General features: G+C 43.6%; 1 protein-coding gene across 1 annotated transcript in view; it reads left to right on the top strand.

Moving 5' to 3' along the window:
• The first annotated feature begins 5527 nt into the window (after positions 1-5527).
• mrps5 (mitochondrial ribosomal protein S5) overlaps positions 5528-17553 on the top strand; it is a 27019-nt gene continuing 14993 nt past the window's right edge. Inside the window, exons 1-5 of the mRNA XM_083695226.1 lie at positions 5528-5579; positions 8359-8499; positions 12912-13037; positions 14070-14303; positions 16922-16956. Of these exons, the coding sequence (XP_083551352.1) occupies positions 5531-5579; positions 8359-8499; positions 12912-13037; positions 14070-14303; positions 16922-16956 (585 nt within the window). The 5' untranslated portion in view covers positions 5528-5530. The remainder of the gene's footprint in view (positions 5580-8358; positions 8500-12911; positions 13038-14069; positions 14304-16921; positions 16957-17553) is intronic.

Below are 17553 nucleotides of genomic sequence, written 5' to 3'. Positions count from 1 at the left end.
TTCACAAACTCATGTTTCTGATCTTGAGCTCCCCCTGGTAGCACATGGTGATGGTGACAGGGTCTCACTAAATCCAACACAAGACATAGGAATTGGTGCCAAGACTTCTCAAACACAGGCTGTTCAGGAAAAGAGTTAAAGGGAAGCTTACCCTCACAGGTGATATCATCACAGACCAAATGATCACATGACAGGCCTCACAGTTGCTAGGCGGTTGCTGACTCACCAAGTGAGCTGTTCCGCTTCATTACACCCACAACCAGCCTTGTAGTGTGGTTCAATTTAGTCATTTAAAAAGAGGCATACTTTTTTGATAAAAGTCCCCACTCTAGCTTCCACGTGTGTATGCAAACCTCAAACCTGAGGACCACTACCAGATTCACATTAAAGCAGCTAACCTTTATGTCAGAAGTAAAAGGGTTCTATTACTAATGTATGTTTCTCTATCTCCATCAGCTTGGGCTACGTCCACATATCAATTATATCAATTATTGGTTTTGATTGATTCTACCATGTCTTTCTGTGAATCTGTGAAACGGATGGACTATTCCATTGGTTGTTGTTTGTTTTATGCCAGGCATGCTCAATCAAGCACAGATCAAATATTTGAAAGAAAACGTGTGCTTTTTTAACTCCACCATGTCTGTCCCACCTCTGTGTGCCTGTCTGTCCCACTTCTGTGTGCCTGTCTGTTCTCCCTGTGTTCCTGCTGTTTCCTCTCGGTGTGTTCCTGCTGTTTCCTCTCGGTGTGTTCCTGCTGTAGGTCACCTCTACTCCAACTCCATTCATCTCCAGTTAGGCTGCTGTCGCTACGCATCCTCCAGCTGTTCTTTTAGACCCTGGTCACCTTCCCCACTCTGCCTGTCTGCCTCCTAACAACACACTCACATCACATTCCCTGTGTCATTTCCCCCCCTGTCTCTCTCGCTCCATCTCTCATTCACTCTGCCCAGCAATCATTTAAAGCCTTTTATTCCATCCTTCTCTTATGTTACATCTCAGCTGAACCTTCTCCTCCTCTTGCTCTTGCTCTCTCTCTCCCTCTCTCTCTCTCCCTCTCTCTCTCTCTCTCTCTCTCTCTCTCTCCCTCTCTCTCTCTCCCTCCCTCCCTCTCTCTCTCTCTCTCTCCCTCCCTCTCTCCCTCCCTCCCTCTCTCTCTCTCTCTCCCTCTCTCTCTCTCCCTCTCTCTCTCTCTCTCTCTCTCTCTCTCTCTCCCTCCCTCCCTCTCTCTCTCTCTCTCTCTCTCTCTCCCTCCCTCCCTCTCTCTCTCTCTCTCTCTCTCTCTCTCCCTCTCTCTCTCTCTCTCAATCTCTGTCTCTCACTGATGGGACTCTTATCAAGCTTTTATCAGTGACACTATTGCTCTTACCTGATGAAATATTGAAGCCATCTTGAATATGCTTACCACTATATGCAAACAATCAACCCTTGCTCTTCCCCTCCTCTTTCTCCCCCCAGCTCTTTAATTAACTTTCCACTGCAAAGGAAAAGGCCAAAGTTTGCCTCCAACTCTGCTCTTGTTCAATTAATATTAAGTCATTTTTCATAATTAATATTTAATCTGACATAGAGTAGGTTGAATTATTTATTAGCCGTGTACGATGTTCTCAAACTTTTCTGTGTTCAATTTTGAAGATATGGTAGAACCACCTATTCTAATACATCATGTTAGGGTTATTAGTCATCATTGACATCAACTCTGTTAACATCAGCTGCTATGATGCTTTAATCATGAACAAAACAGAAAGGTTTTGATCAAACAAAAGATATATGGATGCTTTCTTCAGGACTAATATTTGTAAGAATTGTACAAATAATCAGAGAAAATGGCTAATGAACATTGCATTATTCCGTCTTATGTTTTGCCAGATCGTAATGTTGCTGCCTCAGATTTCATTATGCCTTGGAAATATGTACACACTTTAAGTTGAATTTACTTCGCATTCCAATCTTACAAAGTAAACAAACTCTTTCACCCGCATGGAGTCTAGTAAGTAGTAATTTGGCTGTGAAAAGCGATTATTTCATATCAATAATCTCAAATAAAATCACTCTGGCTGAATGGTTGCGGGAGATTTCCCTAGAGAGGAAAATAGCATAATCTGACAGAGTTAACATTACTCACAGCAGCCCAGTGATAAACACTGATAACCCCTGAGCCGGAAAAAAACTCATGCAAAATGAAAATGTCCGCTCTGGTTTATGGTCTCCTGCCACAGTTTCGCTTGCTTTTTTCAAGGATGTCATTTTGGGACGTCAGCAGTTGACGATTTACTGTAATGAATACTACATTTCAGAGCATCCTATCCTTTGTGTTCAGATGAGCTGGCTCGGATATAAAGTGAATGATGCGTGGGCCTAATGGCCTGTTTAAAAGAGGCATGTGGTGATTTGAAAGCGGTGCTTCCTGCAATATTTGATGGGAACACAGATTCTCAGATTTGGACCTGTACCAATGGGCAAAAATGCATTACCACCCTGAATGGTACCCTGTCAGCAGTAATGTAGTACCAGCAACGGAAAGTTATACGGGAAGATAAAGGCCAGGGAGAAGTTAAAATCATCAAACTCATTCTTACACTACATAAACAGATTCTCTCTACTAAATACTAAAGCATAAACTACACTTTTAGAATGTCTTCTTACAATGCTTTCCACTATGTTTCCTGAATAAAACCCTTTTGGATTAGAAAGCTCTATAATTGGCAGGTTCTGTTCTGTTCTGAATGTCTGTAGTAAGCTGGGCCCCCAGGGCCTGCTACTCTCTCTCTCTCTCTCTCTCTCTCTCTCTATCTCCCTCTCTCTCTCTCTCTCCCATCACTCTATCAGACAGAGGGACTGGTCCAGGCTGTTGGTGCCAACAGGGACGTATCGATCCGTGTCTGCCCAGAGAGGCTTCTCTAAATCAGCCTTCTCCAGGTGGCTTTGGAGATTAGTGGCTGACATCAATCAACCAGTGTACGGGGAGGTTTGCTCCACAGTAACCCCTCTACCGGAGGACCCTGGCCTGAACACTAGTCTGGACATATAGAGACACTTGATGGGAGTGTGTGTGTGTGTGTGTGTGTGTGTATATGTTCCATGTTTTAAAAAAATTTGTTTCTGCTGTCATTTTATGAAAACCCCCAGAGTGTATAACTTCTCTTGATACCAGCATCACAGTCATAGCTCAACCCCATCAAATTCAAACCAACTTGACCTTGCCTTCTTTGTCTGATTACAGCACTCTTATCCAGACAGAATACCACGTAAATTACAAATATTACACTGAATAACATGCAATTGCGATGCAATATTTCACTCGCTTTGCCAAACAGCAATCACAGCTGATCGCCTTACAGCCAGCGTGAGTGATCAGTGACACGTCGTACACAAAATTACTTCCTGCGTCTGAGGGCCCAGCCGTTTGCTGTTGAAAGAGTAATTATACAGAGCAGGATGAATGGAAACTGATTATGGAAGTGCCTGTCACAGAAGGAGGGAGAGAACAGCAGCTTTAATGGGCTGAAGCCAAATAGTGAGGCCCACACTTTAGTTCTCCAGCCCCACTGGGCCAGAAGAGATTGGAGTCATTGCACCTATGCAAAACGGCATTTCTAAACTATGAAAACTATCCTTAAATTAAGATTGTGAGATAGCTTCAGTGAGATTGATCAGAAAGGTAACTGACATAATCCTAGCCACTATTCTGACCATGAACCACACTGTTACCCTGGTCACTGATCATGATCAGATCCCTGACCATGGCTGAGCCCATAAGAATGCTCAAGTTGCCTCCACGATTTACAATCATGTCTTGGATTGTTTCAAAATACATTGAACAAACGATACGTGGCATTAACAGTTGAGCAACAAAGGACACAACTTCATCTGGCACCTCTATAGCCAAATTGACATAAGAAAGCTCACACCACTAAGATAAAGCAACACCTGGATGCTGGGGTAGTTGGAGACACATAGAACACTTTGTTTTGTAATGCATTATGTAATACCTGAATCATAACAATAAGTAATGCCTCCTACACAGATCCATGAGAGTGCACTCAGGTCTAACACCAGTGAGCCCAGACAAGTAAACATGGACACTTAGGTAAGACTCTGTAAATTATGCAGAGAGGCCTCTGAGAGCTACTTCTAATCAAGCTCCCAGGGTGAGAGGCTAATGGTGGAGCCTGAGGGATTTGCTTCATGTGAAAAGCCCTGTCCTGTATACAGTACAGGACTTGCATTATTTCCTTACTAGATTGTATAAATCATATTAGGGAAGAGTCTATGCTGTGCTGACAGGCTGATATCTGCAGGAATCTTCTTCATTTGTTTCCTGTCATATTCCCTGACAGCAGCTTGGGCTGTCAGATGGAAAATTGCTGAATCCCCGGTCTGGGGATGCACTGAGACTGATGTTGTTGAACAGCAGTTTAGCACACGCTGCTGATGGAGTGGTGTTCTGTTGCTTGTTGTGTCCCCATCCCCACATTCATTTCCTGGGCTTTCTCTCTGAAATGTATAGTAGCCTTTGCTTATCGTCTAATGCTTCTCTCTTTGTCCACTGCTAGACAAGGTAAATAAACTGCAACTACTGATAGTATGACTGTATTACCGCTGACTGATGGCCTAACCATGGCAAATATGGTCTTACTGTCAGGTTAAGATGGGATACAAGGGAAGAACAAAATGGAAATAAGGCAATATAACATTTTCCAGCTCTGATACCACATTATTTCATATCAACTACTAAGCATCTTTCATGCAAAAAAATATGTAATCTACAATCCAACTGATTATTATCATGTTATTACCCACCTATTCCGATCTGTAATGTAAAGTATTACCAACTTTTTCCCAGTTTGCAGTGCACATTTCACTTTTCAGCAGCTTTGCCTCTGCAGGTCTTGTCAAAGGCTGTAATTAGTGCAGCAGCAATAAGCATAGGAGCCTTGCTCTTTTGGTTGAACCTGTCAAATGTTCCTCACAAGCAGCAGAGAGAAATCATAGAATAAGGCTCGATGTGATCTAGCAGGAACAAAAAAAGCAGCTTAGGGCCAAAAAGGCCTTTCTTTCTTAGTGCCACAGTCTCATTCGATCCATGGCCTTCCATTCAAAAGGTTCTAGATGTTTTTGGAACTCTGTATTTTGTACCTCTGATACCCTACCATCATGATTTCATTGTGCAAAGTGCATATACGCAGCAACGACAGGGAAATGTCAATATACCTCCATCCAAAAATGTATTGACATAACACAGTAATTCACATAATAGTAATCATACAGTAATAACATTACTGTATTTTTTTTATTTTATTTTTTTATTGTTATTATTACTACTAATAACAACAATAATAATAATAATCATCATCATAATCATCACGATCATCAATAATGATCCTTCTATTAATTCATACTAGAGCTAAATGGAATTTGATATGACATATAATATGGTGTCTGGGGAGACAATGCGCTGTCCTTCCTTTCTGAACAGGCATATCTCAGACGTCTTGTTGTGCTGTGCAGGTCCTTTAGTAATTTGAAGATGGCGGCGGCCATAAGAGTGTGCTGTGCCCTCCGGATTACTCTGGGAGGTGAATATATTCCTTAATATTATTAATTTCTTACTCTCTCAGATGTCTAAACAGTAGAATAGTCTAGAGACTTAGCCAATCATGTTGTCTACTGAAATTAATGATACTCCGTATGCCGTACATAGCCAACGCTAGCTAGCTAATGCTGCTGTCAGTGTCATTGCCTGATGGCTAAACGTTTAGTGTTAGCAGATTGTGTAGCGTGATTATTGATAGAGAGAGATGTTCTATCTATGTGTTTGGTCTTTCCTACTGCTAAACACGTGTGTGCAACGTTTATACCAAGAGACCAAAGCATTTTATCATGAATTCTATATTCTTCTGCTCCATGTACTAGCCAAGTAATTGACTATGAAGGAAACGTATTTTATTTTCATTATAGTACCCCATAGTCTAGCGGATATTATTCTCCTCAATGTTTTTATAAATTATAGCGTCACTGTGATGACTTTTTATGATGGATCAGCAGTGTAAAGGTCCTTAGGCCAGCATGAGTCGGAGACGTGTGTCTTGTCGAAATAAAAAAGACCCCGTTTGTAATATTATTCCTTCACTCACTCTGATGGTTCCTCTGCTAATTGTCTTATTTGACGGCCATCAGGCTTGCCAAAAGTGCCTTGCAAAAAAAAAAAATGAATATTTCAACATTTCAGTTACTAGAGGGCAGGGGCGGACTTAATGAACTGGCGGCCTGTTTCAAATTGCAATTGTGGGCCCCTACTTCGCTATTTGTATTTCAGCACGGCGTGAGTCAGTGCGACAGTAGCCGTTACACTACCCACAAAGCTACCAGTAAAATTAAACGAAATGAAGCATATTGGCTCTAACTCAAAGTAATGCGATGTGTGCTGCTGCTGTCCACGTGGATGGTGCTGAAAAAACTGTCTTGGCGGGGTCTTTTATTTCGATATATGACAAAGTCACCAAGTCATGCTGGCCATATGACCTGTATAGAGGATACTATCCGGCTACCCAGACATCTGAAACATTATATACAGTAAGAACAGTCCAGTATGATTTAACATCCCCAAGCCTGACTCTGGTCACCCCGATCGAGCCAGCCGGAGGAGGAGTTGTACAGTCTTATTGCGGCAGGCACAAAAGATATAGCACTATAGCGCTCCTTAGTGCAACGTGGTTGTAATAATCTGTTGCTAAAGGAGCTTCTCTGCTCTGCCACAGTGACATGTAGGGGATGGGAGGGATTGTCCATGATGGCCAGGAGTTTGGTCCTCATCCTCCTATTTGCCACCTCCTCCACAGTGTCCAGGGTGACACCTAGGACAGAACGAGCTTTCCTAATAAACTTGTTCAGCCTCTTGGTGTTACCTTCCTTGATGCTGCCCCCCCAGCATACCACCGAGTACAGCACTGCGCTGGCCACCACTGACTGGTAGAACATGTCAAGCAGAGTCCTGCACACGCCAAAGGACCTGAGCCTCCTCAGGAAATAAAGTCGGCTCTGGCCCCTCTTGAACAGGACATCAGTGTTTTCCAGTTCAGTCCAGTTTATTATCCAGGTGCACCCCCAGGTACTTATAGCTCTGGACCACCTCCACGTCCTCTCCCTGGATGGAAACAGGAGACAGGGGGACCCTAGTCCACCACCTTTGTCTTGCTGATGTTGAGTAGCAGGTGGTTCTGCTCACACCACTCAACAAAACTGTCCACCAGTCCTCTGTACTCAGTCTCCTGGCCTCCACTGATACATCCCACAATAGCAGAATTGTCAGAGAACCAGCAGATGGTAAATAGCTGTGTTGTGCCTGAAGTCTGAGGTATAGCGGGTGAAAAGGAAGGGAGCCAGAACCGTCCCCTGGGGGAGCCAGTGCTGCTCACCCAGTCCGAGACACATCCCTGCAGCCGTACAATCTGTGGCCCGTTCGTCAGGTAGTTTGTAATCCATGAAATAATGGGGGAGTCCACCTGTATCCTCAGCAGCATATCTGCAAGTAGTAAGGGCTGTATGGTGTTAAATGCACTGGAGAAGTCAAAGAACATTACCCTCACAGTGTTGCCAGCCTTATCTAAATGGGAGTGAGCTCTGTGTAGCAGGTAGATGATGGCATCATCCACACCAGTGTCTGCCTGGTAGGCAAACTGCAGGGGGTCCAAGGATATCTTCACCAGGGGCCTCATGTGTGCTAGCGCCAGTCTTTCCATGGTCTTCATGATGTGGGATGTCAAGGTTACCAGTCTATAGTCATTCAGAACACTGGGTTTCCTTTTCTTTGGTACTGGTACCAGGCAAGATGTTTTCCACTTTGATGCTCAGGTTAAAGAGGTACTAGTGTACTCCACACAGCTGGTCCGCACAGACTTTGAGCACCCTCGGGCTCACACCGTCAGGGCACGCAGCCTTCCTGATGCGGAGTTTCCCCGGCTCTCTCTTCACCTGAGCTGTACTGATGAAGACACTGGAGCGGGGGGTGGTGTCGGGAGGCAGAATGATGGAGGGCTCTGAAGAGTTGTGAAGTTAGGAAATGGTGGAGCTGGAGAAGGAGGGGAGGTGTGAATGGAGTTAGAGAGGCTGGAGAGGGAGAGTGTACTGGGTGGGACAAACGGGTAGGTGAGAGGTGTGAATGGGTCCAGACAGGGCGGGGGAAGGGGGGCTGGTCCGGTAGCTATCCCCGATTTTGCCTTCAAAGAACTAACCACCAAGATTTGTAAGATAGGATCTCTCACACCAAATTGATTCATAATTATTAATGCAGAATTATTTTGTTATAAGGCCATTTTACAGTGTGGTAAATGCTATTCTCTCTCTGCTGTGTTTCAGGGGTATCACCACTGCCGTTTGCAGGGGGCACCCTCCAGTTTTCTCACCTGGCCAGATCCACTGTGTCTCTACGGACCCCTCCAGCCCCTGCTGCCCCTGCTACCTGGCAACAGACCAGACATGGCAGCTTCTTCAACAAGTGTAAGTGCTTGCTCCTCAACTCTCAGAAGACACTTTACACCGGTCTAATAATTTAATTTCTCAATTTTGCTCTAACATTATCTGAAACAGCAGTATAAAATAGACATAACTACTTGCATTTGAATCGTTTTTTTATTTATTATGTTAAAGCTTGTTTAGTGAGACTTTTTATTCACAGTGGGTGAATCGGTCAAACATTCCGCAGGCAGGCAGGCAGGCAGGCATGCAGGCGTGTGTGCGTGCGAGAACAGCACAGCAGAGGCAGCTTCACTCTCCCTCTCCTGTAGGATAATTATCCTTTCTGCATCTGTCACCATCTCCCTCTCAGCCTGTGCAAGAAGCCAAACACACACTGTTCCTCTCACTTTATTAAACCTGCCTCCTTCAGTCAACATTCTCACTGTAATATTTGCGAGAAGTTGCTACTTCAATTGCCCTGTGTTTTCAAACGCATCATTGGGGATGGTATGCCTCTTGCACAGCTGAGATATTGCTTCAGTAAACTGTTCAAATAGTAATAACTGACTGACTTATAAATGGAGTAACTCAGTAGACATGGAGTATCAAACATGCTCAACAACTGCCAGTTTCCTCCAACTGTATATTTTATGTATCTAGTGGTACAGTATTGTTGTGCTTGTGTAGCTCAAATTAAACCAGTGTTTATGGTATTGACTTGATCCTCATCTGTTTTATTTCAACCCAGCTGTACAGTTTACTCATTACTCTGTGAGTTTGCACATTACCGTAACCCTAACCCTGATTTACCAATCAGCTAAATGGCATATATAGCCAAAGTCGCCTGTCAAAGTAGCCAAAGACTTGTAGCTATTATAAGACTTGTAGATGCGACTTTGGCTAGTAACAAGAGAGGTGATGATTGAAATGAATGGGCCTAGTGGGAACTCAGACAAGGTTGTCTCTACTCTTCTGGTTTTAATAGCTGGTCATGGCAGCCCAGCCCTGGTTCATTACTGTTCTAATGAGAAGCATTCTGGCATGCTGGCTGGCCAACTGGTCGCTGATGCTGCTGCCACTGCATATTTAAGCTAATAGATCTAATGAAAGTGTCTGATGGGGGCATTTGAGTGGCCAGCTTCAACCTGCATGGGGATTGGAGTTGTATTTATTTTGTTCAACCTATTATTTATTTAACCGATCTATTTTGCAGGAAAAAAAACACAGCACACAAAGCTTTCAACATCGAGTCTAGAGAGTTCAGAGATATGGTGGTGCTCCTATTTATTTTCTAATGTCAGTCATAGATAAATCAAATGCAGTGCCATGTTGCAGCAGAGTGGTGTTATTTTGTTATGTTCCACACAAGCCCAGTGAGGATCAAGAGGACCTGGTACTTTATAGAAAAACAAATCCCTCAGCAAATGAAATGATGAACAGGCTAGTTTTAAAACAGTTTCTGTTTTTTTTTTTACACTTTTTTTTCCTAATCTTTTGGTGTTATTTGTTCATGTTCTTAAACCAGATTTGATGAATAAGATATTCAAGTGCCCCTGCCTGTCTACTGCTTCGGTGTGTGACCCTTTTGAAGTGTTATTGCACTGCAGTCTCATTGCCATGAGCAGAAAAAAGCAAGAGCATAAAAGAATGGTGCTGGGAATCGATTTTTCATATTCAAAAGTATGCCAAACATAAATACTTGATAGCGAACTTTAACAAACCATACAACTCTATGCACGAGAACTACTTCTAACAATTCCAACTGGAAATGTATTATATAAATATAAAAAATAAAAAAAACATTTACTTTAAGAACTGTGCAGATTCAAAGTTTGGTAACGGAATTACCATAAAATCTCCCTGGGTTTTTTATGTAACCATGTTTCCACAAGACTATCTGTTCCAAATTAAAATTCGTATATGTCTGCAGGAAGACTGGAGTGTTAGATATCATATTATACCTTGAGTTATAAAATAATAATGGACAGTGATAAAGAGACCTGTCTCCAAGATAAAGAGACCGCAGGGCAATCCCAAACCATGTACCGTAGGGTTCCTCTGGCAACCCTGTGGACAGAGCAAACAGTTCGGGCTGGGAATTACTTTTATTGTCTTTTACGGGGGTTGTATACAGCTATATTATATACTATTAATGATATTGAAATGGATCATTTGATGATTTGGGTTTCTTGAGAATAGTAGAACATTAGACCAGACAGTGCCCCCGTTAATAGCACAGTCATTGAGTGATAAATCCTTGTGCCATAATGAATTGAGAGGCAGGGCTTTGTATGAAACTGTAAGAAGATAATTGAACAATTTAGAAATAAAATGTATAGTGGATGTGGTATATATGGCCAAAAAGAACATTTAGCTCATTGTAGAGTGGAGAAATAAAGCCTGTGTAAGTTCAGGCATGGCACTTTAAGTCAAACGGTGACAGAGAGCTGATTCACACGTATGCAAAACCATCCATCACACGTCTCAGGGACGAGGCTTAAAAGAGCTGAGTTGTACAACACGCCACCATGGTTAAACAGTGTGACGCCACTGGCTATGAGAGTAATACTTGTTGGTCGTCCCACCCAGCGCCCCAGCCTCCACCTGCCCGGTCACTCTGTATTTAAGATACCTATTTTTTGATCATGGGCTCCCTGCCATATTGGTATTTTGTATTTTATGTTGTTAAACTTCCGGCAGGCTATACCAAGTGGAGCCATCCAATTACGCCAAACTTAGATGTATTGCCATTTTCATTCAAATGATGATTAAACCGATGTAAGTGTCCTGACTGAATTTAAGATGTACACATTTTCTTATGCAATTTATCCCAATAGCATAGAACTGTAAAAATGAACATGTGGTAGAATATTCATTTTTATAATTGTTAAGCATGCTTTAAAGGAGTTCTAGCATTCTAGATCTGATGGAAAATTGTTTATAATCCCAAAAATATAGATTTGACACCCAATTTGATTAATTTCACATTTTGATCCTTATGGGTGCTTTTACACGGAACAAAACACACTTGACTATTGTTTGAGTAGAGAGGCCTGTTTTGTCTAATTTAGGCTTTTTAACTGGATTATAGAGTGTTGCTGTTGCTGTTTATTGTGCCTTACTGTCTTAGTGGACTCAATAGTGACATGGTTTTGCCATATGTTAGGATGAGGGATGAAGGATGGATGTTGCATTGAAGGAGTGGATGAAGGATGGATGTTGCATTGAAGGAGTGGATGAAGGATGGATGTTGCATTGAAGGACTGGGTGAAGTATGGATGTTGCATTGAATGAGTGTGTGTCTCTGTCCCCTGACAAACTAGAACACAAGTAGGTGAAGGACTTTTGTACACATTTAGGCTGCTAGGACTCTTTTTCTCACCAAGGGCACAGTTGATTGGGCCCTAGAGGTTTGGCTTACTAACACAATAATGGCACTTTCTATTGTCACCAAGTGCTTTGCTTTGAGTACACAGCCTCTTTAGATGCTCAAGCACACTCGTTACGCCTGTCCTCGCATAAGTTAATTAGCTCATAATCAAATCTCAGAGCAGCATCAAACCTCTCCTACAAAATCATTGTGACTACCCCCCCCCCGGCTGACTACCCCCCCCCCCCCTCCTCCTCCTAAAAACTAGGACGTAGATTCTGTGAGTACGCCTAGTTGCTGGTGTTTGTTTGTTTGTTTGTTGAATGCACAGTGCTTTGTAATGCAGGGCGCGGGGGCTCTGGTGTTTGAGGTCGATCCCGGCATTGTTGCAGAAAGATTGGTTTCATCTCAGCAGCACAATGGGAGCAGAAAGTCGAGAACATATTTGTTCAAGCAGATGTAGGCCTATTCCCCAAACTGGGAAATTATACAGACAGTATTCAGGTTTATTCAAGGGGAAGATGTAGAGCCTGTAGCTAGCACTGTTAAAACTGTTGTTTCCTCAGCTGCCTAGTCCAGTGGATGACACATTGAGCTAATGTATCTACAGTCTAGACGATGTAGGAACCTCCATATGATTTCATAACAAAGTGAAGTGATGGCAGAGGTATTGAACAGTAGACTAGTGTTCTCAGAATTAAAATTATTAGAAAGAGGCTGGTCACAGAGCGAGTGTTTTTGTTGTTTGTTATTTCTGATGTTTCCACATGTAGGCCAAGCCTTTCCATTAGTCTTCGGGCTTTACAGACCATGTCAAATAAAGGCCGTATGCAGTTCCCTAATGATGACCAATAAGCTGGGCTCTTGCTCTGTTGGTTTGGCCTCATTGTCATTGCATAGGGCAGGGCTAGCCGTCCATTGTCTGGTAGGGGACCAAGCTTTGTTCTTTGTTCAATTGATATTCAGCTTGTTTTCATTGAACTCAATTCTCGAACTGGAGAGCTGAGAAATCGCATGCTACATTGAGGTTGCCAGAACCAGATTGGCCAATTAATCCCCCCCCTTGTCGGTGTTATCATTGCAGTGACAGCAGAGGAGCTTTGGAGGGGAGTTCTGGCTGAGACGGGTGCCGGAGCTCGCAAGGGCAGAGGGAAGAGAACCAAACGGAAGATGAAGAAGGATCTGAACAGAGGCCAGAACATCGGAGAAGGTAAGCTGCTACCAGCTAGTGACCCAAGTTTAAGTCAAGTCAAGTCAAAGTGTATTGATCATATGCACAGGGTACAGGATATAAATTGTACAATGAAAAGCTTCTTCTCAACAGTGCAAATATCAAGACAGAACATTAAAAATACAATTGGCAATAAGTGTAATGGTTTAAACCCATGGTCCATCCTCTGACTCCTCTAGTGAACTGAAGTTCCAAACACTAGTTTGTACAGTAGGTTCCAACTACTGCATCTTCTCACTACTGAGTCGTTTAGCTAATTGAGGCTTGAACCAATGACTCGTGTAGTTTATTTTGATTCCAACAAATGCCTTCTGTTTTAGATACCAAGCCATGTCTTGCCGTTTTAGCATATGGCCCGACATTACGTTTTTTTATAGAAAAAACGTGGTGTGTTATCCTTCACTGCAACTCTGGAATGCCATTACGTTATGTTGGAGAAAGAATGAACTAACACTAATGAACCAAGATTGGTTGATAGCATACATCTCTTAAAGGTCACATCTCTTTGGCAGATGATGGCTTGAGCTGAATGCTATAAGCCCTGTGTAGACTGTTAATCTGTTACCATTAGTATTTTATTAATTACATTCATTAATAATGAGAAGATCAGACCTCATTCTCTCATCATCTATCTCAGTGCAGTTTAACGGGTGGAAATTAAACGAGGGTGTTTCATTGCTGAGCTGGCTGAGCCACAGACTGCCCCCCTCTCTGTCACTCCTGAATTTGGATTTATTTGTTGGCTGCTTGTTCAGATCCATCACACCCTAAGGATGTGCCAAGATTGGGCTTTGTAATCAGTGCCTCATGTTAATGTGTGCGTGTGTGGTGCGCCTGTGCGTGCGCGTGTGTGCGGAGCTTGAACTGAGTTTATTAGTGTTGATGCACTGTTGGTTGCAAAATAAATCTGAAGGTGATGTTTCCTCATTTTGAGTTTGAATAGGACAAAAATTGTGCCCCTTCCTTTCATCAAGCATCCCTCTGTCTCTCTCGCTCTCCTACCTCTCTCAGGGCGTGGGGGGTACCTGTGGCCTGGGCTGAACGCGCCCATCCTGAAAAGTGGGAACATACAGACCATGTCCCGTCGCGGGGAGACAGAGCAACAGGAGCTGCAGGCGGAGCTTGTGCGCCAGCGGGAAGAATGGGATCGTAAGAGGAAGATGAGGGTGAAGAGAGAACGAGGATGGACTGGGAACTCCTGGGGAGGCATCAGTCTGGGAGCCCCTGACCCAGGACCCAACGGAGGTAAGGGGGAAAAAACAATACACTATAAAAACTAAGAAGACTATAGGAAGGCCTGTTATTACTATAAAAACAATGATCAATAGCTCCCTAGTGACTAGGTTGGTTGGCTCCAAATGCCAACGGCCTCCTCGGCTTGGCGCCTTTCAATCTCAGAGCCACATGCAGTGACAGCCACCTCCAATACCTCTGCCTGAAAGGGTAAATGTCACCTGAAGCTAGCGGAGCGCAGCAAGAGAAACAGAACTACCGAAGCCTGGCAAACATGATGAAAGGTCAGACAGATGTGACTTGGTCTGGTCTGTCTGTTTTAGGGGAGAGGGCGAGGAAGGGATAGTGAGGGAGTGAATGAGAGAGGTAGGGAATGAGGGAAGGAGGGGTGGTGAGTGAGTAATGTAGGGAATGAGGTAAGTGAGTGAGTGAGTGAGTGAGGGAGGGGAGGGGAGGTGTGGGGAGGTGTGAGGGAGTGCAGCCTCTCTATAACTGTAGGTCTGAGGGATAGCCCTGCCTTTGTATGGTGGCCCATTAGAACAGCATGAACGATGGTCAGGAAGATTAAACGGAAGGGACAGTGGGGCTTTCTCCATATTTAGAAAGTAATCCCTCTCTCCCTCACCCTCCCACTCTCCCAATCCCCTCCTTGTAGTGTAACTTTTCACCACTCTCCATCTGTCCCATCCACCCCGTTGAGAGCTTATTTTAGCCAAGGATGGAATATTACAAGAGAAAAGCTCAAACTTTTAGAACTGGATAACTCAAGAACACTGGCCTCAGTTGAGATTGATGGTGTCCTCCTTGGTCACAGTTTTTTGTCGGGTGTGTCACTGTCTCTGACTCTGCTCTACTCCCTGTGAGACCACAACACAGTCAAACAGTGATTGTTCACCTGCCGCTCCATCTCACCCACCCCACCCGTCCGCCACCTCTGTTTACGACAGTAACACTTCCAGAGATGGAGCGATCTCTGTTTAATCTAAGTCAACCCACCAAGAACGGCCAGGAATTATTAATTCATATATACACACACACACACACACACACACACACACACACACACACACACACACACATTTCTTCAGGTTGGTCACCCTGGTGCAGCGCTAGCTGGAGTTATTACATTTCTTGCTCAGCCAGCCACTCGTTCGCTAGGCCAGCTGTACAACTCTGCCTCATAGTTGCTGCGATGATGGATTGCGGTCCGCTGGTGCAGATGGGAGCTTAAATCACGGGCAGGATTGTGAGCCAAGAGTGATTGACCTTTTATCTTCACTTCCTGTTACCCAGGGGTCAGCCCCACCCCCTCCCGGTGACATGGCCAACCACACCAAGCACTGCTCTTAAATCCAGGAAATGTCTTGTCACCTCCTGTCTCTGTTAGAATCTGATGTTGGAGCAGCTTAGAGAAAACCTTGAACACTTTTGAGCGGAAACCAGGACAGTTTTATCTGACGAGATTTATTGACTGACCATCAGACATGGTGAAATGAATACGTTAGCTGTGAGCGTCCAAACTGCCCTTTCATCCCTGTTATAGTAATCCTAGCTGTCAGGTGTTTTGGTTGGTTGCTTTAGTCTGTACTCGTAGGTTTTCACATGAATTGTTCTTCGTCCTAGACTAACAAACAATATCCCCACTCGATATGATTTCCTGTCTCGTAAAAAAACTCAATAAACCTTTTCTCTTTTCTCTCCCTTGGAGAACCCTGATTCAGCACCCCTTCAGTTATCTGCCTGAAAGCTGGCTGCTAATTTGCTCTGATTCAGTTTGAGAGTTGGCTTTGTTGCCCCTGTTCCCAATGTAATTACACATTTAATCTATGGCCTGTTTGTTTGTTTGAATTGCAATTACCTCATAAAAGCCCAAGCACAGATAGCGCCTCCAAAAATGAGCAATAGATTGTGTTATTCCCTCTAAACAGTTTGCGACCACAGCCACTCACAGTGGGAATTATGAGGGACACACACAAAGGGACCTGTTTTGTGGTGATAGTTTCTCTCGTGAAGGTCAAGCAAAGAAGTGAGGTCTAGGTGAAGAAAGTCTATTTAATTTGGATCTGGGTGCTTCACATGTAAAGTATACACAAAGGACAAGTTCTGCTCAACTTAATGATTCCTCCCTTATGGAGGACCTTATTGTTATCAGCCTATCCTGATTAAATATAAAATCTCAGATGATCGCTGCATCTAGGTGTATGGATGTGCGCATGGTCATATTCCATCAGCCACTCGCCCCCCCTCCTGACGGTATGGTTTCACTTCTGCTTGTCTACGACCCTGGAGGCAGAGGACAGAGAGGGGAAAAGTGGAAGAAACAGCACAGCATAACAGGAAACATCTCTGAACTGCAGAGAGAAGATTCTCTTTTTAAGGCACCAAGTATTCTGTTCTTAAAATCACATATTATCACTCCACACTATATAGGCTTGGTAAGTAATTAAATAATGTTAATGTTAAAACTGTTGTAAAATTGATACAATTGAAAGGGTTTGGTCATACCATTGGAATTCACCATTCATCCCTTCATTCACCATTCATCCCTTCGTTTACCATTCATCCCTTCATTCACTATTCATCCCTTCATCTTTTTGTATGAGTAACATATTTTTCCTTCTTTTTTACAGAAACGTACGAAGACTTTGACTCGCGTGTAATTGAGGTGAGTGCTCTTCAAACACTAACCCATAGTGGAGTCGGGTCGCCCTAAACTGTTGGTCATAGCATCTTCTAAGACAACTCTGTAAAAGAGTGAACTCACTGAGGGGAGGCAGAGAGAGGGGTTGGGGAGGGTATGACCTCAATGCATGCATGCGTGCACACACACACACACACACACAAACAAACAGCACGACACAGGCCCATGGCATCAGGGCAGCTCCCACCATGACTCAACCCCTTCACACAGGAAATTATGTCACTACAGTAAAGTAGGGAAATATGATCATCTTATTTAACCTTTATGTATCTAGGTTAGTCTCAATGAGATACAATCTCTTTGACAGGATAGACCTGGCAATATGCATACAGTCGCGATACGGATATAATATTTTGTTGACAGGGTCCTCCCCCCTCAGAGAGGATATTGGAACAAGAACACAGAGTCCATTACACAGAACTTGATAAACAGATACGAACCATAACAAACTCTGGCCCAGTCACATTCATCCTCATTATGGCAGTGGGGGGCGGTGGGGGGAGGGGGAGGGGGGGCAGACTCTGGGTTACATTTAGCCTCCCCATCTAGTCATAAGAGATC

Source organism: Argentina silus, assembly GCF_951799395.1.
Source record: "Argentina silus genome assembly, chromosome: X".
Lineage (NCBI taxonomy): Eukaryota > Metazoa > Chordata > Actinopteri > Argentiniformes > Argentinidae > Argentina > Argentina silus.
The sequence above is the reverse complement of the archived record's forward strand: the minus strand, read 5'-3'. Positions and strand labels throughout refer to the sequence as shown.